General features: G+C 44.9%; 1 protein-coding gene across 1 annotated transcript; it reads right to left on the reverse strand.

Annotated features, from left to right (window-relative positions):
- Positions 1–6150: 6150 nt before the first annotated feature.
- On the reverse strand, positions 6151–21191 carry LOC311358725 (tensin-1-like; the record flags this gene model as incomplete). The annotated part of the gene is made up of 14 exons (XM_084478850.1): positions 6151–6207; positions 6546–6655; positions 6847–6969; positions 7396–7461; positions 7643–7772; positions 11729–11804; positions 13536–13596; positions 14121–14233; positions 14869–14952; positions 16244–16308; positions 17714–17836; positions 18042–18092; positions 18842–19013; positions 21067–21191. 14 exons carry the CDS (start codon positions 21189–21191, stop codon positions 6151–6153), a joined length of 1356 nt encoding a protein of 451 aa, XP_084334976.1.
- Positions 21192–25240: the final 4049 nt, after the last annotated feature.

The following is a 25240-nucleotide window of genomic DNA, read 5'->3' on the forward strand; positions in this document are numbered from 1 at the left end:
AGTTGTGCTGTCAGAGCGGATTTGGTTAACTTCAGATGTTTAAAACTCCCTGAAGACGAAACTAGAGGAATACATCAAATCCATATTGAAGACAAATTTTCACATGATGTCTAAGAGTCTACTGCATGTGTGTGTGTGTGTGTGTGTATGTGTGTGTGTATTTGGGTGTGTTTGTGTGTAAGTTAGAGCGACAGAGAGAGGAGAGATTTGGCCTGGATACTCTTCCTCAGTTCTCCTTTTAAGAGTTTTGGAAAAGCAGTAGCATTTTCCAGTGGCCTCTGATGACCTACTTTGAATGAAGCTTTATTTCACCCCTGGAGAATGAAGGTATTTATCTGTTTAACCATGGCTTTGTTCTGAGTAGATAAAGCTATAGAGATCTATATAGATCAGGTATACAGGTAGACAAATTGGTCATGTGAATTCTATATTCTTTGATTATATACTCTGTAAACAATCCTAAAAATACAACAGCTGTATTGGTACGACACAATAGTTGATGAGCTGATGAGACAATAGTGGTAATGTTTGCCACTAACGTTTACCATGTGTGTGTGGTTTGTTTTGAGGTTTGTTTGGGGTGATCGTACAACATTCTGATGACATCATCGTATTCTTCTGCATTGATTGGTGGAAAACCACGAGGGACCAAAAGCCTGAGTTTGTTTGTTATTTTGGCAAATGGCCGCAGGCTAAATTCTCCTTATTGTTATTGACAATATAGCGGCAAGCAGTGTTTCTGGAAATAAAAAAGGAAATCAGTCGATAAGGGCTTGATGATTTGATGAAAACCAGAAAAGGTAGCATGTGATCTCAGCCGGAAAAACTTGAGGAATTTTGCATGGATGTGTGTGTGGGTGCGTGTCCGTGTGCGTGTGCGTGTGTGTGTGTGTGTGTGTGAGAGTGTGTGTGGGCTGTGTGTGTGTGTGCACACATACAGTGCAAAACACACACACACAGCCCCACAGAACATAGCCCCTCAGCCCTTGTTAAACATGTACTCTTGGAGTCCTACGTCCTGTGTGCTCAGAAGGCCTCCATTCAGCACGCTAAGTGACCCAGGCTAACAGGCCGCCTGGACTCATAACAAGGCCCACAACAAGGCAGGGGAGCCCCATAAATACACCCTGACCACCTCCTCATTCCTCCTCTCACTCACAGCAGCCTCCACAGCTAAGACACACAGGCTGACTACAGGCTGATGACCAGAGAGGGAGAGAGGGAGGGTGGGAGAGAGAGAGAGAGAGAGAGAGAGAGAGAGAGAGGGAGAGAGGGAGAGAGAGAGAGAGAGAGAGAGAGCCATACAAAGTAAGACAGTGAGAAATATATGGACAGAGAGGATTCAGGATTCCATTCATTACAAATAACTTTAGGAACTGCTAATATGTTCACGTGGAAACATGTTTGCCAAAGTTGCATTACGTCATTCTTAAAATAATAAAATGTAATTAAATAAATGGCATGCTGGTGCAATAATGATGACTTAAGCAACTTAAGCGATAGCAAATACTGTATATAAGATTACCTTTTATAGCCAGACCTGTTTCTGATGCCAGTTGTTGCTGCTGTTGTTGTTGTTGTTGTTGTTGTTGTTGTTGTTGTTAAAAATTCAAAGCGTCCTAGCTCTGTACTTGCTGGAAAATGCTTCACAATCTTTAATATCTTCAGCATCTATTTGACTTAACTCAGTTACTGCAATTATACCATAGTATTCTGTTGATCTTCCCTCCACTAGTCTAATGCTACAACCATACCTCTGCAATACGTTACCATCTGTATTCTCTTTAGAGTTTCAAACCCATCAAGAGCATTACCGAACTACCAACTGCTCTTTATTTGTTTCTCGAATGTTAGTTCAAACTCTTTCGCTCTCTTCCTGTAGCCTCACTGGCAGAGTCCAGCCGATGACACTCCAGAAAAACACACAGGGTGCTTGTTCTTGCTTTTCGTCTAATCGACTCTCTCTCTCTCCCTCTCTCTCTCTCCCTCTCTCCCCCTCTCTCTCTACCTCTCTCTCTCTCTCCCTCTCTCTCTCCCCCCCTCTCTCTCTCTTCTACCTCTCTCTCTCTCTCTCTCTCTCTCTCTCACTCTCTCTCTCACTCTCTCCCCCCCCTCTCTCTCTCCCCTCTCTCTCTCTCTCTCCCCCTCTCTCTCTCTTCTACCTCTCTCTCTCTCTCTCTCTCTCTCTCTCTCTCTCTCTCTCTCTCTCTCTCTCTCTCTCTCCCATTATGTCTCTCTGTCTCGGGTTGTTGTGCAACGCTTAGGACCATGTCAAAGTCTGGAGGCAAAGCGGCCGTATCCTTTCCCCCAAAGTGGTGGAGCACACATGGGGAGGTGTTGTTGCCATCACCCCCCAGACGTCTGACCAGACAGACACTGTGTGCTCATACACTTAACTGAACGCCTGAGAAAATGGCACGGTTGTCACTGCCAACCGACCAATGAGAGATGAGAATGTCTTCAGGCCTGCAGCAGCTTCACCTATCTACCAAGATAACACAAGCACCACAACCCCTTCTCCCTTGCTTTGATATACACGTGCACACACACACACACACACACACACACACACACACACACACACACACACACACACACACACACACACACACACACACAGACACAGACACACACATACACAGCAGCTCTGTCTCTTAACATGGATAGTCCCTGAACAGACACTGAACCACACATCGGGACCCCTCTGGCAAAAGAATGTGAATGGAGACAAATAGTTCATGCCAGACATGGTCGACTGTCTCTCTCACCCTCGTTCTATCTCTGTCTCTCTCTCTCTCTCGCTCTCCTCATTTGCCAATTAGTTCATTCATGGCGGCCGGGAGCTCTCACACCTTCCTCCTGGAGGATCAAAGGGCGTCCCGCGGGCGAGGGGGCCGTGACAACACACACACACACACACACACACACACACACACACAGCGGCACCGACACCCTGCCGTGACACACGGCCCACTTCAGAAGGTAACGCTCATTTAAAGCCAAACCTCAGGGGAGACACCAGCGTGACCCTGGACGTTGAACCCTGGGTCCGTCCACAGCTCTGAGTCACCATTCAAAGTTCTTGATGAAAAAGGATTATGTTTTTTTTTTGTTATTGTTCTGCGTTGTGCTGGGATTGACCCCCGTGTTGAGGGTCATGTGATAACAGGTTGGAGTCGATTCACGTTCAGTATTGTGTCACTACGTTGTCAGTACGCCAGCTCTGAAGATCTACCACCAGGCCAGCGCTCTGGAGCCGTCTGCACAGTTACACACCGTTTCATGTTGACAGTTAATAAAAAAAATCAAGATTAAAGTGTATCAAGTGCCCGGGGATGAACAGTAACGTATAAATAAACACACAGCACAAGACACGAGGAGCTCGTGAGATGGCGGACCATCTGATGTCAATAATTAATTCTGCAGTCTGCCAGAAAGCAGTGATGAGTACAGTCCCTGCATTCACTGTGAACCTCAACCCTCCATAACTACTCACATGTTGTGCGCTGGAATAAGGTCAGCAGATTCATTCGGGAAAGCTTCCTGTCCTCTTCGCTTCAATGCCCGAAACGATGGAGAAAAAACTGATGCAAACCAAACTGCATGAAAAAACTCAAACTTGCGGACAACTGCCACTACCATCTACAATGTATTCTCTCTGTCTGTTTCTGTGCTCTTCCTTCTGTGTAACCGTCAGGATCAAGCCTGAGCACACACTGAACACTGAACACTGAACACTGAACATCCAGACTCTTCCAGAAGTGTCTGTCCACACTGAGCAGTAGCTCGCATTCCAAACCCACCCTGACATTTTCTGTCACACCCCCCTCCTCCTCCTCCTCCTCCTCCTCCTCCCGTGACAGCGTGCATAAAAGATCTCCTCAGCCTAGTGGAGGAGCAGGTCTTTAACTCCTACCATTCATCACGGGGAGAGAGGGGCGGTGGAGACAGGAACACAGGAGCAACGGAGAACTTAGCAGAGGTCTTCATGGCTCTGAGGGCATCTCAATCTGTTGATATGTTTGAATTAAATCTTAAAATGTAGCGTAGCCAAAAGATGTGGCTTAGTTTAATGCTAGTTTAGCATTCTTCTAACTGCCTTCTTGGTTAAAATCAACCTCTCCAATGCTTCTCTGAACCAGATATTTTGCTCTCACTTCTGATTAAGTCTCCCTTGCTATGAACTTTGCTGGCTGAGAGTTCTGTGTTTTCATCAAATTGTAAACTGAAAACAGTTGGACCCCCATTTTGAGTTGTTCTGGGACCTGCTTATAGACATACATATAAGACACAATAAAGTATAGAATATAGCTCTGTCTCTCGCCTCTTCCTTCCTTACTACGAATTCCTTTCTAATATTTGTTCCTCATATTACTACCATTTTCTTCTCTCCACAAGTATCTAGAATATCCCAGATATACAGCTGATTGACGAGCTGGTGAATTCAGTTGTGATACTTATTGGTGAACCACAACAACAACAACAATGACAGAAAGGCCTGTCATTGGTGAACCACAACAACAACAACAATGACAGAAAGGCCTGTAACTCTGGTCTTGTTTTTAAATATCCACAATAAATCCAGTGCAAACTAACTTCAACTCTAGAAACTCATTTCAAGGCAATATCCACCCGTCAAACTAAAAGCTATTCCCTTACACACCCAACCCTCATGCAGACAAACTGACCATGGTGATACTGAACAAAACTTTTGTTTACAGCTGCCAAAGGGAAAGATATCTATCTGAAAGTCTCCTGTCTGCCCGTGAAAAGGCTTATGCCACTATCCAAGCTAATTGCCTTGTTGGTACAAACACGTGCAGAACTCTGGAAGTGCACATTTAATGACAGCAGAACTGCACACCCTCTGAGACTGAGAGAAAACCCATTCCTTTTTCCACCATTACTGCAAACCCTGGCTGGCTCAGTGAGCAGGGCAGCGGTCCAAATGTCCCTTTAAGAGCCTGTGACCGCCATCACAGTCCCAATCACAAGCTTTGAAATGCAGTCTGTATCCGTCTGTCTGGCTGGCAGAGTGAAGCCATGGACTCTGGCACAATGGCCACTGTGAGAAATGTTTGAAGTATTATCAAGTATTCCAAATCTCAAGGAGATGAAGAGTGTGTATGTGTGTGCGTGTGCGTGTGTGTGTGTGGTGTGTGTGTCTGTGTGTGAGTGTGCGAGTGTCACATCTTGGATCAGATTTTGCCTGCCCAATTTACACGTGCACACACATACTTGAACACACACACACACACACACACACACACACAAGCACATTTAAATGTGTAGGCACACAAACACATTCTCTCTTTTTCTCTCTCCCGAGTCCCATTCCATCCCAACATCTCACAACTTACTCTGAAATACAATTACACAACTCACATAAATATGCAACAAATTACCACATAGTAAAACCACACTCATAAACAATCACACCCAAACACACAGTCACACACAAACACACACACACACACACTCACACAATCTCATCTCCACTGAATCAAAATAAGGATGAGAGCTCAACCTATTCTATTTCTGTGGCGCCTATTTCAAGCTCAGCTAGTGTGAAGGCTCACTTTATGAGCAGTGATAAAGACAGTCCAGTGACCTTTGACATTTCAGTCGTTCAGGAACTCCGACAGAATTAACCGTCAACCAGTGACAAAAATGCCTTTGTGTTTTGAATGTTAACTATTGACGTTTGAGTCATTAAGCAGATGCTTTAATCCAAAGCAATATAGTGATTAAATGACTGTTAATATTATTATAATTTTTCACATACTAAGGGGTTAGGCATCTTGCTCAATGAAGGATACATGTAGACTGAGGACATTTATTTTCAGCCAGAACTGTTGGGGATCAAATATCCTAGTTCACTATCCTGCTCCTCTATGAACGTTTTCCAGCAACATCTGCCTCAAAAGTATAATAATAGAAACACTGGAGGACCGTTTGCAAGTTACACAACACAAAGCTCTATCCACTACAGGAAATAGAGCAAACCTTCCATATTCTGGTGAAACACTATCTGACCAGAGTGACCGACGTACACCACAGGAATGATGGGCTTGTGTGTGTCCAGCACTACGACTGAATCCAGACGTCTCCCTTCCCTTGGACACCCAGACACAGGGGCCACTAGCGGTCCTAGGGGCTCGGTGCATTCCTCTGGGTCACCACAGAGGGACGCGGCCCGGCCGCGCTCTACGTGGTTTTGCAGGGACATTGTGGATCTGTGGGACCACAAGGCATGTGGACGGCTAGCTTGGATGGTAAGCTATCAAGGGAAAATGTGGGCTTTTGCTCCAAGAACAAAAAGGTTTACATTGCACTTATGGGAATAACCATTTATATATGTGCACATGCAAATCATATGGCATGTAAAAACTACACACAGAATACCTAAAACTGATTATATAACCTCTGTATTCTTTATTTTTTGTAGATATATTCATTAGAAAAACAATATATTTTGAGCCAAATTGTCTTTAAAACCCAAATCCAATTCCTGGACTATCCTTAGGTTATGTTTGGGCAGCTACACGGTGGCGCTGTGAACTTGGTTTGACCCTGAGCGCCTGCAGGATTAGGATGTTTTGAGAGTGTGAAAGCTCGGCTGATTGAATCTGCCCAGGGTCACAGACGCAGCGCACTAAACCACGGCCCATGAAGAAGACACAAACAGAGCTGTTCAAAAGGTCATTAGGATTACACGCTATGCGTGTCTGTGTGTGTGTGTGTGTGTGTGTGTCTGTGTGTGTGTTTGTGCACATGAGTGACTGTGTTTTTGTATGAGGTTGTTAATGTGTGCGGTGACACAGCATTTAGGCCGATTAAACTCACCCTCTGCGTTGTCCTCACAGTGCTGATTAAAGTTTTCGTAGGAGTCCCAGCGGATCAGAGGATCCTGGGTATTGTAGTCCACGGAGACGCTGGGGCCATTCTCCAGGCGATCCATACCTTGACCTGCATAACAGAAAGGCACAGAAGAAAAAGTAAATATCTTTTGGATTTAAACCACGACATACTGCCCTGTTTCACTGCTTTAATGTGTAAGTATCTTTAAATATAATATTATAAATATATGACGTATCCTAGAATTCGTTTTTTGTGAGTTTTGTAAAGGAGCTGACTCACTTCCGCTCTATCTCACACAACTGCTTTTAGACAAAAAGACGAACGGACCAACAGAAAGACTGTCAAATAGACAGATAGATAGAAAGATAGATAGATATACAGTAGGTGGGTGGACGAATAATAAATTAAGGAGAACAACAAATATCAGGATTTTCAATAGACAATAAAATACAAATTTAATAAAAACTAAACTTTTAAGGAAGGAGGGAGAACAGGAAACAATCATATATAAGACTATATAAGACTTCTTCTCACCATGGATCTTTTCTGGCCCAAACGAGAAGACAAACTCCACTTTTCCATATTCTGGGAACCTGTCATCTGCAAGCGGGAAAGGGAAAAGACGTTAACATCCCGACAATATGAACCCTTTTGCCAACTCTCAAAAACATTCTGCAATAAATGAGCCTTGCATCAGAGCCACCAGTGGTGGTGGTCAGAGCCAAGCCCCTGAGGTGATGATGGCCACCGACGGACTCCACACAGACACCAGGCTGCCCACCTTTGAAGGTCTCGTCCAGCTCGTCCTTCCCGAACACGATGCCCAGGTCATGGACGGCGCAGGTGTGGAACTGAACCCTGAACACCACGTCGCGGGACGGGCTGCGGTACCTCTTGTGGTAGCACTTCAGCTGCAGGGGGGGGGAACAGAGGCTTCAGAACATGTGTCCTGGTACAAAGGTTATGGTTTTGTTGCCCCAATGTCCGCAGCTTGACCTGTGGGAATCCTTGAGCAAGTCGCCGTGACCCCCACCCACTCCCTACAGTAATGTAATATGTCTGAGTACGTTTCCATCTACAGTGAACGCTATAGACATCGGTCCGTTACATCGGGGAAGAAAGCTAATACACACACACTAACACACACAACATGGTCTTGAAGCTAACCCTAACCCTAACCCTAACACACAACACGGTCTTGAAGCTAACCCTAACCCTATACACACACACTAACCCTAACCCTAACACACAACACAGTCTTGAAGCTAACCCTAACCCTATACACACTAACCCTAACCCTAACACACAACACAGTCTTGAAGCTAACCCTAACCCTATACACACTAACCCTAACCCTAACCCTAACCCTAACACACAACACGGTCTTGAAGCTAACCCTAACCCTATACACACACACTAACCCTAACCCTAACCCTAACACACAACACGGTCTTGAAGCTAACCCTAACCCTATACACACTAACCCTAACCCTAACCCTAACACACAACACGGTCTTGAAGCTAACCCTAACCCTATACACACACACTAACCCTAACCCTAACACACAACACGGTCTTGAAGCTAACCCTAACCCTATACACACTAACCCTAACCCTAACCCTAACACACAACACGGTCTTGAAGCTAACCCTAACCCTATACACACACACTAACCCTAACCCTAACACACAACACGGTCTTGAAGCTAACCCTAACCCTATACACACACACTAACCCTAACCCTAACACACAACACGGTCTTGAAGCTAACCCTAACCCTATACACACACACTAACCCTAACCCTAACACACAACACGGTCTTGAAGCTAACCCTAACCCTATACACACACACTAACCCTAACCCTAACACACAACACGGTCTTGAAGCTAACCCTAACCCTATACACACACACTAACCCTAACCCTAACACACAACACGGTCTTGAAGCTAACCCTAACCTCGAAAAAAAACCTGTCTCATTCACGTGACTTTTTATTTTTGATTCACGTACGCACAAAGGACGGTCTTCTCGACAACATCCTCAAGTGTAACGTCACATCTGGAATGCGGCTCAACTGAACTCCATCCTAGCGATACGAACAATCCCACGTAGAGCACACAGAGGAACCTCTGGCCATCAAAACGTCCTTTCCTCCTTTATTACAGCGCACCGCCGTTAGGGAAAGCCTTTAAGGCATCTCGTTTTCTATAGAAGTGTGGTCCCTACCGAGGGGTCCCCTCGGTAGGGACCCTACCGAGGGGTCCCCTCAGTAGGGACCCCACTGAGGGGACCCCTCAGTGGGGTCCCTACCGTGCACCCACCCAGAGAGAGACCCTTGTATGAATGCTACTAGGTCTCATGGAGTATTTACTTACCTTTTATCCCAATTAAAAGTACACTACAAATCAATTCTTATATGCTTATCTTATCAGCCAAAGGGATTTACATTAAAGCTGAAATAACATGATACTTCCTGTTGGAGGTAACAGGAAGATATTTACATACCTATGAATCTCATGCACCTCAGAGGTCAAAATGTATACCTGATGTGTTTGTTATTTAATTTCCTTAATTACGAAGCACTCTTTAAAGGAGGTTCAGAGTATATGAGAACGACAGCCAAGATTGCATAAAGGGAATAAATGTCTACGATGAAATGTGTTTTCTTTTTATTTCTGCATAATTATCAGTTCACCATGTGCTTCTCATACAAAGGGTTAAAAAAGGGATGAAGCGAACGATGGAAGTCTGCAGAATCCAAACAAACAAGCCCAGGGCTGCAGAACGGAGCATGGATAAGTCAAATATCCCCTGGGGCTTTCTGGTGGCTTTCTGGAAAATGCCCTACCTCCCACAGAGAGCTCGCTCTTTGGATTACGCAACGGCAGTCTGACAGTTCTTAAGGACAGATATAGAGCTAGGAAAACAGAACGGCCGACGCCTTGGCCTTCAAAATGGCCAACAAGCCCCCTAAACCTTCCACTTATTTAATGAACCACGTGAAAAGTATTGGTTTTAAACTCAAGAAACATCTTGAAAGACAAACAAGGAGCTGACCCTTACCTTACCTTAAACTATGTGCACACTATAAATATTACAGTAGCTCACTAACAAACTAACAAAACACCAGTCGAAAACACCCAAACCCAGCCCATGTAATGTGAGGTATGCAAAGATAAACATTAATTTAACAATCAAGTCGAGATATATAAAAAGATGATCTAATTCCACGGTTTCTCATGTGGAGGAAAACACATGTGGTATCTCACAGTTTAGCACTTGGGGGGCTGGGGGGCAGAGATCAGAGTTTACGTACGTGCTGAATATTAATCGTGATAAAAGCTACCCCATTAGCCTCCATTAGATGAAAAACAGGGATCTGATTTCTGGCTCCAGTCCGCTCCGGGCTCTGGCCCCTAAACATAGTGCTGCAGCTGGGCTCCAGTGAGCCTGTCCCCATGCCCCACTCCGGTGTTAGAGGCCCAGTTACAGAGCGTCAGCAGAAGCCTTTGCTAAATGTATGCCATTTTCTCCTTGAACTATCTCGGTAAAAATGTTCGTTCTTCACAGATTTGGAAAGTCACGTTATTTTGTCCTTTTTGCGGTGCAATGCAGCAGCGCTTAACCCATTTTAAGACGATGCGTTCAGACCGTCTGTGAGCTAATGTCTATTCTTATCTTTTAGCTTTGATGGACGCCTTGTGTGGATCCCGTAGGTTCCTGTAAGAGGAAGGAATCTCAGCTGCAAAATTTCAGCATTGTATTTTACGACAAAATTATTGATATTTTACAGCAAACATAAAGTGTGATAATGAGACTTGTTAAAGCAAGGAGGCATGCCAACAGTCTTCTCGCTATGCTTTTACGAGCACATTTATCCTGCAATGGAAACTATAAACATACACAGAATAATAATCATATAGCCGCCGGGGCCCCAAATACAGTGAGTAAAAATGATTCCCTCATTGCTAATAAACATACCGTATCATACACCTGCAGACAGGCAATGCTACGTAGCATTCAGTTGCTATAATGCTATAATACAAAATATTTAAAAAATATATTTAAAAATATATTTGAATATAGTAAACATAGCTTTAAGGAAGTATAACTGCCTTTAATTTCCTTTTACAGCAATGGGGAAATATAGGAAAAGATACACAATTTCTGGTACAACTTGTTTCAAACACTGTAACATTTACACTCCACAGTTACAGAGCATGTTCCTAAAATGAAGAAATCAATGTCACTCATTGTTCAAAATGCATAGTGCTCCTCAACGTCCAGGTCGGTCGAACACCGTTGTGTGAGCACACAGAGAGAGATACCAGCCACTGGGCCCAGTGTGTGAGCACACAGAGAGAGATACCAGCCACTGGGCCCAGTGTGTGAGCACACAGAGAGAGATACCAGCCACTGGGCCCAGTGTGTGAGCACACAGAGAGAGATACCAGCCACTGGGCCCAGTGTGTGAGCACACAGAGAGAGATACCAGCCACTGGGCCCAGTGTGTGAGCACACAGAGAGAGATACCAGCCACTGGGCCCAGTGTGTGAGCACACAGAGAGAGATACCAGCCACTGGGCCCAGTGTGTGAGCACACAGAGAGAGATACCAGCCACTGGGCCCAGTGTGTGAGCACACAGAGAGAGATACCAGCCACTGGGGCCCAGTGTGTGAGCACACAGAGAGAGATACCAGCCACTGGGCCCAGTGTGTGAGCACACAGAGAGAGATACCAGCCACTGGGCCCAGTGTGTGAGCACACAGAGAGAGATACCAGCCACTGGGCCCAGTGTGTGAGCACACAGAGAGAGATACCAGCCACTGGGGCCCAGTGTGTGGGGTGCAGGGGGAGCTTACCAGTATGTCTCCCTTGAGAAGCAGGCCTGGCTCTATAGTGATGCAGATGCTGGTCTGGCTGTCCCCTTGAACGTTGCTGCAGAGGGAACAGGACGGTTAGGGGCCCAGCGTCCACCACATGGAGCGCTTCAGTGAATTCAGGAGCATTTCGTGAAGGAGCATCGGGGCGTTGGGGGGTCTTGCCGGTAGGAGGCCTACAGGTTAAGTTGTGGACATTGGGGATCCAACCCAGAAGTTTTCAGCTGACCCCCTTGCCATGAAACTGTGGTGTCCTAACTACACTCACGACTACCATCCACTACAATACATATTGTAATGTTTCCATTGTAGATACTGTATCATCAGGGATATTTTGTTTGCCCTTTTAGACCAGCTTGGTATGATTTGGCAGGAAATCTAACACACCGGCAAGCATTTTTAAAAGAGAATGGGAGTCTATCTATTTTTATCTAAATGTACATTTTGCAGATTTGCCCCCATATACATTTTGAGTCAGTAAACAGTGAAAATGTTTTCCACTCCAGGTCCTTTGTTTCCAAATGAAGAGCAACGAGGGACCACTCACTTTATTCTGTCTTGTTTCCTCATGTGAAAACGCACGACATGGCCCTTGCGCGTGACAGATATTGTTTTGCGACGCATGATAAGTCACAGACTGCACACGCTCAGCAGGCCAGCAGCATGTTAACCAGTAAGCCTCTCAGACTTGGGTGGCAATTGGCTGGAGGTAGCTGGACAGTCTGCAGCTTGCGGTCGGTGCTTCGTGTTCAGACGGTAATGTCGGGGGAATTAGTGTCTGGAAGATCGTCCAGCCGAGAGCCAGCGATCAAAGCGCGGTAAGGGCCGGTAATAGGAGGCATGTGAGAGAGCCAGCGAGGATGAGAGAATGTGATTAAAGGGAACGCCCTTAAGAGGTTCTGCCGTCTGTGAACAGAGAGTGATTCAGGGGCCTTGGGGGATATAGGTTGTGGATTGTTGTGATTGATGGAGCGACGAGCGGTAGAAATGAGTGGAAATGATATGCAGTTCAGGAGTTATCAGTAGTGAGAACAGATAAAAGACAATCATGGACAAGGATGTGAAGTGGGATGGGGGGGGTCACCAAACACACAGACTAAGATCTAAGTAAAGCTAGCTAGTGAGATAGCCTAGCCTACATCATGGTATAGAGAGTAAGCAGACAAAATAAAGGGAGTTAAAAACCAGGCAATATGCGTTCCTTTCCCTTCCGTTATTGTCCCTAAGAGGAAATACTAGAAGGGAAAGACGGAAAACACAGCCCCCCCTCCCCCTAACCTCCTCACCCTTAAAAACACCCTCCCAACGCCAGAACAATCCGTTGTTTCCTGTCTGCTCATAGAGCCTAGAGGTGGGGGTCCTAGAGACCACAGGGTGTCCACAGAGATGCCTGTCTGCCGGTTCCATTGCTCACCGGTATCCAATACCAGCATCCCCACGGCAACGGCTTGGAGGGCGGGAAACGAGAGCGGTGGTGTGGGAGGCTAACTAAACACAATAATATGTGGCGAGATCATCGTACCAACTGGAAAGAGTCATGATTTATGTATATATTTAGCCCACAGGCGAGGTTGGAGGACGACTATAAAGGGGGAGCCGAGGGTTTTATTATGGAGCTATTAGAGGCTCGCTTTCCCCGAAATCTCATTAAAATCTGGAGGTGTGTGTGTGCAGGTGTGTGCATGTGTGTGTGTGTGTGTGTGTGTGTGTGTGTGTGTGTGCGTGTATGTGTGTGTGTGTGTGTGTGTGTGTGTGTGTGTGTGTGTGTGTGTGTGTGTGAGAGACTTACTATATTCCAGATGTGTAGACGGGTTGCATGGCCTGGTATATTTTGAGGAAAGGGCGACAACCTGGAAAAGCGTAGAGAAGTGGAAGTGTTTCACCTTTGATATGTTATGATACATACATATAACATGTGATATGTTATGATACATACATATAACATGTGATATGTTATGATACATACATATAACATGTGGACGGATGCTTATTGTATGTTGAGTACACTGAGACTCTGTGGAGTCCATTAGGTGTTAGGGTTAGGGTTAGGGTTGTGTGTGTGTGTGTGTGTGTGTGTGTGTGTAGAGGACTGCGGTTGGGGGGATTACTAAAGAAGGAAGATTCTGCTCTGTATCAGCCACCATAGGTAGCATGATAATCTGGAGGCAAAGATGTTTTGTTTGTCCTTAAGTGATCGGTGTTTAATCACTTCATTTATCATGTAGGCCTTGCAGAGGCTTGTAGCTTGATGAACCTGTCACATTATCAGTATTTCTGCCCAAAATGTTTGGATCTTTTTTCCCCCTTCCCCCTTGTAAATGTGGATCCAAATAAAAACATTTAAATGTGAGTGTGTGTGTGTGTGTGTGTGTACCTCCTTGCGACTCAAAGTTGGGGATGCCGTGCATGATGACGTGGTGGAGGAACAGCGGCTTGTTGTTGATCTTGATGTTACCCGAGAGCAGGCCACTGAAGTACTGCACATACCTGCACACACACACGCACGCACGCACGTACGCACACACACACACACACACACACACACACACCACACACACACACACACCACACACACACACCACACACACACCACGCACACACACACACACACACACACACACACACAAGGACGCACCATCACAACAACCGCACACACAAACGCACAAACACATACCCACACACACACACACACACACAAAAAGTTAAATATCATATCACGTCTAGATAGGCGGTAGAATCTCTGGTTCCTTTAGCTTTGTGGTTTGGGATGTGTTGTTGTTTGTTTCGTGGAGTGTTATGCTTTGTTTCATGTTGTTTTGTGTTGTAATGTTTTGTGGTTTTGTATTGTCACCATCTCTTGTCATGTCTAAGGTTAAAGGCCACACTAGATAGACACACTTTATATATATATATGTTTATGGTTTAAGTGAATCAAAGAACTGACATTAATCCTATATGCCTCCATTTTAAGTGTACACTCATGTACACTTCTCTGATCCCCACAATTATTCTTTTATTCTAGCCTTTAAATGTCACCAATCTGGATTCAGAGTAGCATTAGCAGTTCACTTTAGCATTAAGACCGTAAATCCCTCTGGAACAGGAAGTGGGATAAGACCGACCTTTTCTGTGACGGCTGGCCGACAGGAAGTACTTTATCTTCATAGAACCTCTTCATAGCAAAGCGGTCCAGAGCTTGGTCCGCACTGCCATACAACATATAGAGATAGATTAGGATAAGATAGATTAGGATAAGAGACTCTGACTAGCTCCCCCATTCACTTCATAATGTAAATATACAAGCATGGCTGAAGAGTGGAAGAGCCGTGGCACCAAGGGACCTATAAAATAGCACTGAGGGAGAAAATATCCCATAGAAATAGTATTTATATGGGATATTTTCTCCAATATTACCAATAGTATTGGTTAGTTTAAGAGACGTTTATCCTTTACAAGTCAGTTGTAAAGGAATGTTAGAATGAATTGCACACAAACACATTTTGATAGTGTTTAAAAAATCATTGTGTTGAAGTTTGAGAGTGAAAAAACAATTTAATTTCCTTCATTTACAGCTTTCTAAAGAGGATTTCAGGGACGTCTCACAGGATTGCTGGTGCTAATGTTTTCACTGGAAGGCCACAATGTTTTGAATCCCACAAAAGAAGGTTCAATCCAATGACAGCCATACAAGGCATGCAGCAGAACGGACATCTCTTGGGAGTGGAGTGCACATTCTTCGAGGGACGATGAGGTGTACCCATGGGACTGAAGTTTCCCCCCATTTTTAAATAGACTAGATTCCCTCTGAACTATGTTGTGCGTTATGCAACATAATTCACTTATCATCTGGCATGTGAGTCAACAACTCTTAATGATGGGAAGCTGGGTGATATAACGCAATATGTTTTCACTGTCAATTGGAAAAGTGGTAATAATATAAATCCTGTGTTTATTTTTCCAATGCTTGATTACTTTGTCCTTGACCATGGTTTGTTATTGTATTTGCCCTGTTAAGCATTTTGTAACATCTGTTTAAAATGGTGCTATATACTACAAATAAAGATAACTAATATGATTGTTATCATTGGTTGCTCCATGTTTCAATAAGCTGCTTTGATGGAGCTCATAGAGGTGGAGCAGACTGTAATGTTCTCTACCTCTCTCAGACCACTGGATCCTCACCAGACTGAGGTTATATATATTAATATACTGTATATCTAACTTTATATTATGTAGGAGCATCGCTGGGTTCTTTGCATTGGATTGATTTTCTGGGAGATTTGTTTTGCCAAACTATACTTTGTTTTGTCTTCTGTGACTAACAATGGGTGTTTTTCTGTTGTTGGCTGTCTCTCTTCCTTTCTTTTGTTTGTGAAAACATAAAAAAATTGAAAAACGACAAACTAAATCAAGTGCCTGACACAAACAGTCCACCCCACACAGCAGGCTGTAGGGTGGGCTGACCTTGCCTCTGTTTGTGTGGTGGTGGAGCTGTACCTGGCCGATATGTTGCTGTAGTGCATGTATGCTGCCACCACCACCCCGGTCCTGCCTCGGTTGCCCTGGAAACAAACAAATCAATCAACCAATCCATCAGTCAATCATCGGCTGTCTGTTGCAATGTCAATATTGCTCCCAAAAGGATTATCATCTGAAGACCATGAATAATATTCTGTAGCTTTGATTATTATAAAGATGAACATGGCTTTAGGGCAAACGATTCTGCCATCGTGTTTTTTTGGTGGGTTTGGTGGGTTTATACTGGAGACTTCCACTTTTTGACACAAGCAAATGGATGCACTGAGCAACCAATCTGCAAATAACACCAAAGCATTCCCCAACCAGGCAAAGGGTTAAGTCTTCCTAAAGGGTTAAATGGTTACTAAGTCTGTTCCACGTTCCACATTCTAAACACCAGTATGTTGTCCACTGGGGGAGCGCTTGGTTGGTGATGTGTAAATCCAACACCAAATGACTTCCTTAGCAACCGTCATAGACACCACCACCACCACCTCCTCCTCCGACCCGCCCACTCCAGTGATGTTCTCATCGGCCCGCGTTACGCAACCCTGCAAGGAAAACAACAAGCCCGGTCGTCATGGCAACTGCCATGTTTACACCCTTCCTTATGGGAACTACTTTTTTCCCGGTGAAAAGGGTTAAAGGTGGACCCACGTATGTTTAATTCATGGGCTGCAGAGAAGCGACCCTACACAACGCAAGGAGAGTGGAAAAGACGTTGGTGAGATTGGAAATGCATTCGATGATTTGGTCGGAGGCGGTGGGTTGCCAGGTGTGTGAGGTTTTGAGCACATGGACCCACAAAACTCTGCCTAAAGGAACATCATAAGTTAACACTATGTGCTGGACTTTGGCCTTTGACCTTTTGTTTTCCTGTTGGCTGGGCAGTTGTTTCTAGGACTGGGAGAGTGAAACATCCTGATTACGTCTCTAGAGTGGCTTAGGCTGGGCTTGTTTTTTCCGTTAATCACCGTTTTTCTAAATCTTACCTTCATCGCAACTTTAAACAAAACAAACCCAGAGCTAGTTAAAACATACTCTCTCTCATTCACTCACACACACACATACACACACACAGACTCAGACACAAACATACAAACACACACACTTAATCCCTGCAAACAGCAGTGCACTATGACAAATGTTTCAGGAGGATTACATTTACAAACAGTGTGGCCACACTCAAACACACACACACACACACACACACACACACACACACACACACACACACACACACACACAGCAGTACTCTGTGGGATGGGGTTGGGGGAGCCCTGATAGAGCCAAAGAGCGCCCTCTATTGGCTGCAAACACACCTGATCATAAGCAGCACACAAACCCAAACAGCAGTCACAAAGCATATATTGTGCTGGTCTATCTATCCCTGGTATCTTGTTCTTGTATCTTGTAACTAGTATTGGCTTCCTGTGTTGGTATGTGTACCTTGTTGTGTACGACCACCACGTTGTGTCTGTCTGCGCTCAGCCATGTGTCCATGGCCTTGCAGATGCTGCAGATCTTGTCCAGTGCTGGGGCGTGGTGGTCTGGCCAGCCAAAGTCCAGGACCTGGATGAGAGACATAGAGAGAGAGAGAGAGAGAGAGAGAGAGAGAGAGAGAGAGAGAGAGAGAGAGAGAGAGAGAGAGAGAGAGAGTGAGAGAGAGAATTAGGGCCAAAAAGTTACATTGAGTTAAATATCATACAAATGCTGGTCAGAGGAGAGTCTAGTAGATGGAGTAGAGCCGTGAGTAGAGCAGAGTAGAATCTCCTACCTTTGGGTTGAGCTGGTTAATGTCGTAACGTTTGTCACTGAGGTTGAAGAGCTGGAATAGATAAGAAAAGCAGTCATTTATGAATCTCTGATGTGCAATTTGTATCAAAGAAAGTATTGTAGAAAGTATCGTGTGACTGAGTCAGACATCATTGCCATTTCTCGTGTACCGTAAGAAAAAAAACATTCAGATGGGTCTTAAATCGTACAGTTCTATGATTCAGATGTGCTGTGGCCAACAAACCATGCAGCCTCCTAGGCTAGGTTTGCATCAGAGTCCCCATAACCCTCCAGGCAGTGTTGTGCATGAACTAGTTCAAAATAACTAGTTCATTGAACAAGTTCATTTTTCTATGAACTTTGAACTGAACGTAACATATTTCTAACTAAAGAACTTGAACTTGAACTAGTTCAGATTTTGTGACATTCTGAATTGATACTTAGGTCCAGATGACATGATTATTAAATAGAGTTACTGCCTTAGTTGTGATGAGTGAAACAGGTGTACAAATAATATCCACAACAATTTTAGATGGTAGTGATGGGCAGCTGATAATGGAGAGGATTAATTTTAAAAGATAAGCACATAATATTCACTCCCACAGTTTTTCCTCGGTTTCTAAAATAACTGTTCATGAACTGAACATGAACTAGTTCAAAACTGAATTGATGAACTATGAACATGAATTGATTAATTTTCTTTTGTATGAACTGAACTTTGAACTTGTTCACGTGAAGTGTGAACTTGCACAACACCGCCTCCAGGATACCCTGGAGCAGGGCCCGGGCCCCGGGCCGTACCAGGTAGTGTTGTCCGTGTTTGGAGCGCAGCATGGTGGCCACCTCACGCAGGTTGGCTCCGTAGCTCTGCTCCTCCACCGAGCTGGGGAAGGAGACGGAGATGATCCGCTCCGTGATGTAGACCAGGTCCACCTCGTAGTTCTCGTCCAGGGCCTGCATGAGGCTCACCGTCCTGGGCACCAGAGGAGCGAGAGGAGGCTCAACACCTTTAGTCAACAGGTTAGAATATCACTTAGATATAGCCAATAGCTCATGGTGAATGTTGGTACATTGCGTTCCCAGATTTCCCAATCGGGACATGAATTTAGGATTATTATCTTATCTTGAAATTCAAAGCTAGTCTTTTGGGAGACCCTTTTATCCAAATAACAATCAAAGAATGTTCTGGATCAGAGGAAATAGAAAAAAAGCAAGTGCTGTAAACAACTGGGCCAAGCGCAAATGTAAACAGTGCTCATCTTCTATGAATGATGTTATTGAATTAGGTAAAATGTATATATATATATATATTGTATGGGCTTGACAAGAAAGTGGGTAGAAAGAGAGAGGGAACGACATGTTCAGAATCAAAGCGGGGTCGCTAGAGGGCCGCTGGCTACATCATGGTGAACATGGTTTACATTTTGAATTCCTACAACGTTGGTAGAACAACATTGATAGTGAGACTACTGCATTAGTGGTATAACATTGGTAGCACTACTGCTATAGAATAGACATCTAAAGCAATATTCCGCCGGGAAACAATTGACCAAGCGCAAATCGTTTCAACACAGAGCACAAAGCAGAGTTCCCTCAGCGGCCACCATGGCTGTCTGCATTTGCAGTTAATCAGTTTACCTTAATCTTAAACTGTGTATTTAACTCTTTCCTTAAAGTAACTTGGTGTGGCTTCCCGAGAGACCGTCACTAGACAGAGATTGGAAAATTATTTATTTTAAATTTTTTATCTTGTTGCTCGTGTGTCCTCGGTTTTCTGAATAAGCCTTTATTATATTAATCCTTTATCATATTAATCCTTTATTTCACTACCATTGTATTGAAGTGAAAGGTGCCGCAAAACTCAACCAAACAGAGACAAAGACTGCATCTGCTCCATTTCCTCTTTCATCCTAACATCTTTTGATGTTATATATATACTTTTGATGTTATAGAATGCTTGACTTCAAACAGTGTCATCCTTTTCATTGTATTTAGATTCACAATAACAACAAACACATGGTTTCAGTTTGCCCCCCCTAACCTATACATGTGAGCATCCATGACATTGTCACAAGACACAAGCTTGAACACGGTTGTAAAGAAATGGATGATAATTCAATTTATACCTTTTATTATGTATCCATTTTGTTCCTTTCAGTTAACATCCAAGAAATGTCATGGGACAGTTAACTAGACAGATACTTGTGTTGCTCTTATTTGAGAAGAAAGTTCCAAAAAGCTAAATCAAAGACCCAACCATGGAGCATACATTCTGATTGGTATTTACACATTTGGTAAGCTGTGTTATTATTAAGCTTCCAGTTTGTGTATGTTTAGAAATAGGTTCAGTTCAGGTCAGTTCATATGCTGGGACAACCACACACAACTTCCATCCAGATTCAGAGGGAAGACATATTTACGTCCACACATATTGACTTACAGGAGTATTATGCATCATACTTTGAGGCTGTGTGCTGTACTCCCAACCAGAGCCCAACCTCTTCAGACATGAATCACAGATGTATGTTCTCTAGCTATTGCACGTTACTCATCATGCCATTGGACGTGGTTCGATATCATTCGATCGGAGTGACTTGGTTTAGTTAAGGCGATGAGGGAGGCTGCTCACAGGTCTTTGTCATGTCATTTGTGACTTTGTCTTCAACCATGCATACGCCAACTAAGTTGTTGGCGAGTAGTTAGTTAGTTAAGTAGTTAGATAAAGGGTTAGAAACCTAATGTCCGCCTTCAACCTGTTTGCATCCCAAAGCAAAATGCCTCAGCCCATAAAAATGAGGCCTAACTCACAGTCGATAAAAGCCTCCACTGAATACTTGTGTATTCGCTGATACAGTTCAGGAGTTTAGAGGATATAAAACCTGCTTACGGTTCAAACAATCTCGCAGTAAAACAGATACATTGAGCGACACCGCCATCGTCCCAAGCCACTTGAGCGATTGGCTTGGCCCTCCTACACCAAACACCACTGAAGACCTTCAGTTACATTCAGGTTCAGTCTTATAAACACATCGCCTCTTCTCCTGAGCACCGCCAGCCAGCGCATGTCCAAACATGGAGCGGGGCAGCGGGCCCCGCTGGGGCCCCCGGGGCCCCCGCCGGTCCTCCGAGCGTAGCACTGCAGTCTCCCCATGGCATTTCCCGTGAGCGTATGACATCACCAAACGCGTATGATTAATCAAAAGGTCTTAGCCACCCTGCTTCCAACGCACTGTTTGGCTGGGAGCCGTGGAGATGGGGGGGAGAGGGGACACGGACCGCGGGGTGTTGATTCAGTTCGTAAATAAACGGGATTATCCAAATATCCCAGACATTCTGCCCCGTGAGTAAGTACCAGACCAAACACAACGCACAACGGCTGATGGAAAATGTAAGTCATCCACGACTCGACAGTCCAAAACCTTCAGAAAACACAGGAGGTGGAGGAGGAGGAGGAGGAGGTGGAGGAGGAGGAGGTGGAGGAGGTGGAGGAGATGGAGGAGATGGAGATGTTTTTTACCCTATTTAGTTTGTCAGCTTTTTTTTACACACACTGGGACAAAGACGAGCAGGTGCTCAAGAGAGACGGAGAGAGAGAAAAGAGAATCAGAAGAAGAAATACAGAGAGAGAGAGAGATACAGAGAGAGAGAGAGAGAGCGAAAGAGAGGGAGAAAAGTACAGACTAGAGCGATAGAAACTGCTAGACTGAAAAATTGACATTGTATACTAAAACCCAATCTGTGGAGGCTGTAAATCTTTCTACACAGCGCTTATCAGCGTGAAAACACACACAAATAGAAAGCAACAGCCGTCTAAAGCCTGCACCTCTCCCACCGAGAGGAGGAACGCAGAGAACAGGAGGAGAGGGTGGAGAAGGGGAACTATAAACCAATAGAAAAAGTCCCCCAGACGAGAACATTTTTCCCACATGTGTCAACTGAGTGGAGGTCCTGAGAAGATTGCTCATATGTCTGGCCCCAGGACTCCCACATGCTCCACTATACACATAGCCCGTGCTATCCCGCACATCTGGGCCCATTCAAAGCACGCTTATTCATTCATGAATTGATACATCACTCGCTCTCCCACTTACACCAAAGGAGGTCGGCTTATTGCAGAGCGTTGAGCGTGTTCTTCCCATGATGAATTGGTATGTTTGAATCGTCTCTGATGCTGGGGTGTCTCGTTTCGACTTTGGGTTTTATTTGATGCCGAGGATGATCGATAAATGCATGCATTGGGTTATTGGTTTTTGGATCTGCCTGTGGATCCATCTCCTTCAGCAGTAATACTATTCCACTGACAGTGGAGCGTTCGCTCCAGTTTGAACGCTGTGTACTGAGCAATGGTTGTACCTCTCACCATGTTAAATAACTGAACAGCTTGGGTTGTGTGACCGTGTGCACGGGTGACCAACCCAGAGTGCAGAGGACCCAGGTCAAAAAGAAAGGGTATGGTGTGGTATCCTTTGTCTTCCTCTTTCTCTATACCGTCCACCTGGGCAGGGCTCTTCCTCTATGGTGCCTGTGGTTTGGTGCTGATCCAGGCGCCGGCCAGCGAGCAGGGCCAACCTGCTTCTAATCAGCCAGAGAGATAGAGAGATTGCCTCCCCCCCCCCCCCCCCCCCCCCCCCACACCCTTATCTCCTCACGCTCAATTTCAGTCTGGGCCAGGGGTCGCATGTTGGGGAGTGCATCTGGACGAGCACCAACACTGTAGCTCTCCACTGATCGCTGTTCAGTCGTACAACAATGACTGTATGTGTATTTTCTTACAAAATAGGATTAATCCCAGGGATTGGGAGTTCCAGAGTGTGTGTTGCCAGGTGTTTCATATATATTTATATATCGGGTCAAGATCTGGCTCCATTCTCAATCGTCACATTCCCATATTGCCATATTGTCTATCGCATTTGCGTTCTTCTTTGTTGAGTAAGGACTATTTTGTGGTTGTGTTCCCCTGCGCCTTCCCCCCCTGTTTATTTGGTGAAAGACTTTCTCTAAAAGAGAAGGAGAGCGTGGGTGTTAACGCTGGGTACTTTATATTTATTTGATTTACACATGGATATGTTCGGCACTCTTGGCTCATCATGCGTCAAAAATATCCATTCATTCTGGATATTTTATAATGAAAGGGGAATGGGTATTTCACCATGGTGCACAAGCACAACATCTCTTATTTAGTATGATCTATTCCGGCCTGGTTGTGAAGAAAACCCGTTGAAAACTGAGTGAACTTCATACAGCCTCAGTTAAATGAGAGGTCTGACATTTTACTCCTTTTGGAAAGTGCCCACAAATGTAAATGATGGTCCATGACCCCCATTATAAACATTGCCTGCATATGAGTTATATTGACTCATTAAACTGGGATCCATGTGTGGTAGCTAGCGGGTGATTGCTTCAACTCTTCGCCTTGGTCTGAGCGGGTAATAAAACCTTAATAATGCATAACCTGAGCCTATGAGGTATCTTAAGAGGTCCAGCAAAGAGCAGCGTCTTTTTTTAACTCGGCTTCCATTTGGGACGGGGGGACGGGGGACTGGGGGGATGTGTAAAAGACGACCATTTCTCCTGCAAAGTGCAGTGTGACTCCAGGGCGTTTGGTTCATACACAGATCTCATATTGCCTCATAACTTTACCATGTAGAAGCCCCGTAACACGCCCCCTCAGCCCTGAATATAGAAATGGGGGAAAATGAAAGAACATTTCTGTGACGTCGTCTTTTTTAACCCTTTTATTTCCTTCTTTTGCTCTCTCATCCACTGAGGGGGAGGGGGAGGGGGGCGGCGCGGTGGCTTCTTTAAATAGAGCAACAAATTGCATCCTGGTGAACTACAAGAAACCTTTTATGAGCAGCTTGCAGTCATCAGAAAACATTAGCGTTTTGCCACCCTGTACTGAACATGGAAACTCGCCTCTCTTTGTTTAAAGCTGTTTCTCTTTCTGTGGAATCTCCATAGTTGACTGTAACTAGTAACCTTGAGCGGTGAAAAATACAATAAAAAATGATTCTCAGGAGAGCAGAAGAGAGGGGAGGACAGGGGAGGAGAGGAGAGCAGAGAGAAGGAGTCGAGAGGAGAAGGAAAAGGGAGGGATACATTTGCAAAATGATGAGCTTCAGTAAAAAATGTGGAGAGGAGATGGAAGGACAAGAAGGAACAGATGGAATAGGGAAGGAGTGGAAAGAGGGAGAGAAGAGGATATCAAAGAAGACGAGTTGACTTGTAACCGGAAAGTTGCTAGTTTGATCCCTGGCTCCTCCTAGTGTCGGGGTGTCCCTGAGCGAGGACACTTAACCCTAACTTTTCTTGACGAGCTGCTGTTGCCATGTGTGGTAAACAAGGCTGTCGCTGTGTGATGTGTGTATAAGGTTGTAAGTAGAGATAGAGATATATAAGAAGAGAAGAGGGGCTGGACTGGGACAAAGGCGTTCTGCCGGGTGATCTTAGGAAACCGGTTCTCCTGGTCTTACCTGGAGGGTCGTGCGTCGTGACTCCATGCTCTTGGAGGACTTTGTGGAGCCCTGGAAGAAAAGCAGAACATAAAACTGGTCAGTAAACTGTGGCTGACCTTCTGCAACGCGTGGAAATTCTGTCCAAATATTCAACCGCTCACGGAGTGAAAAACATGAGAGATTCTTGTTATTATTGAGTTTCACCGTGCAATATCAGCGTCGGTGTGTGGTTGGAACAATAGGAACACCTGTGTATTTCAATCATACAGTGCTGGTTCCTAGTTACGGTTCAGATCCAGCTTAGAGCTGATTTGTTCAGGATTTTATATTCCTGGGACAAAAATGGGAAGAAATCACCACACGCAACCATTCCCCCACATATTGGTTTTCTCCTTTTAATGAAACACAACCATGTGTGTTCTCACACCTCGTATGAACTGTGTCCAAGCAACACAATTTAACCACAATAGAGCCACACTTCATTGCTGCAGCGAGACGGAGGGAATAACCACGAGTCACAAGGAGTGACGATAGCGAGGCCAGAAACTACCAGAACTCCCCTCAGGTGCTCTCTCTCTCTCTCTCCCTCTCTCTCTCTCTCTCTCTCCTTCTAAATGAACTGAGAGGAGGGGGGTGGAGGGCATCATGAATATCCCATTATAGTAACACTGTCATCCCACAGAAGGGTTAGGGTGGTGGTTGGTGGTGGTGGAGGTGGGGGTGGTGGTGGGGGTGGTGGTGGAGG

Source organism: Micromesistius poutassou, assembly GCF_964030765.1.
Source record: "Micromesistius poutassou genome assembly, chromosome: 14".
NCBI lineage: Eukaryota > Metazoa > Chordata > Actinopteri > Gadiformes > Gadidae > Micromesistius > Micromesistius poutassou.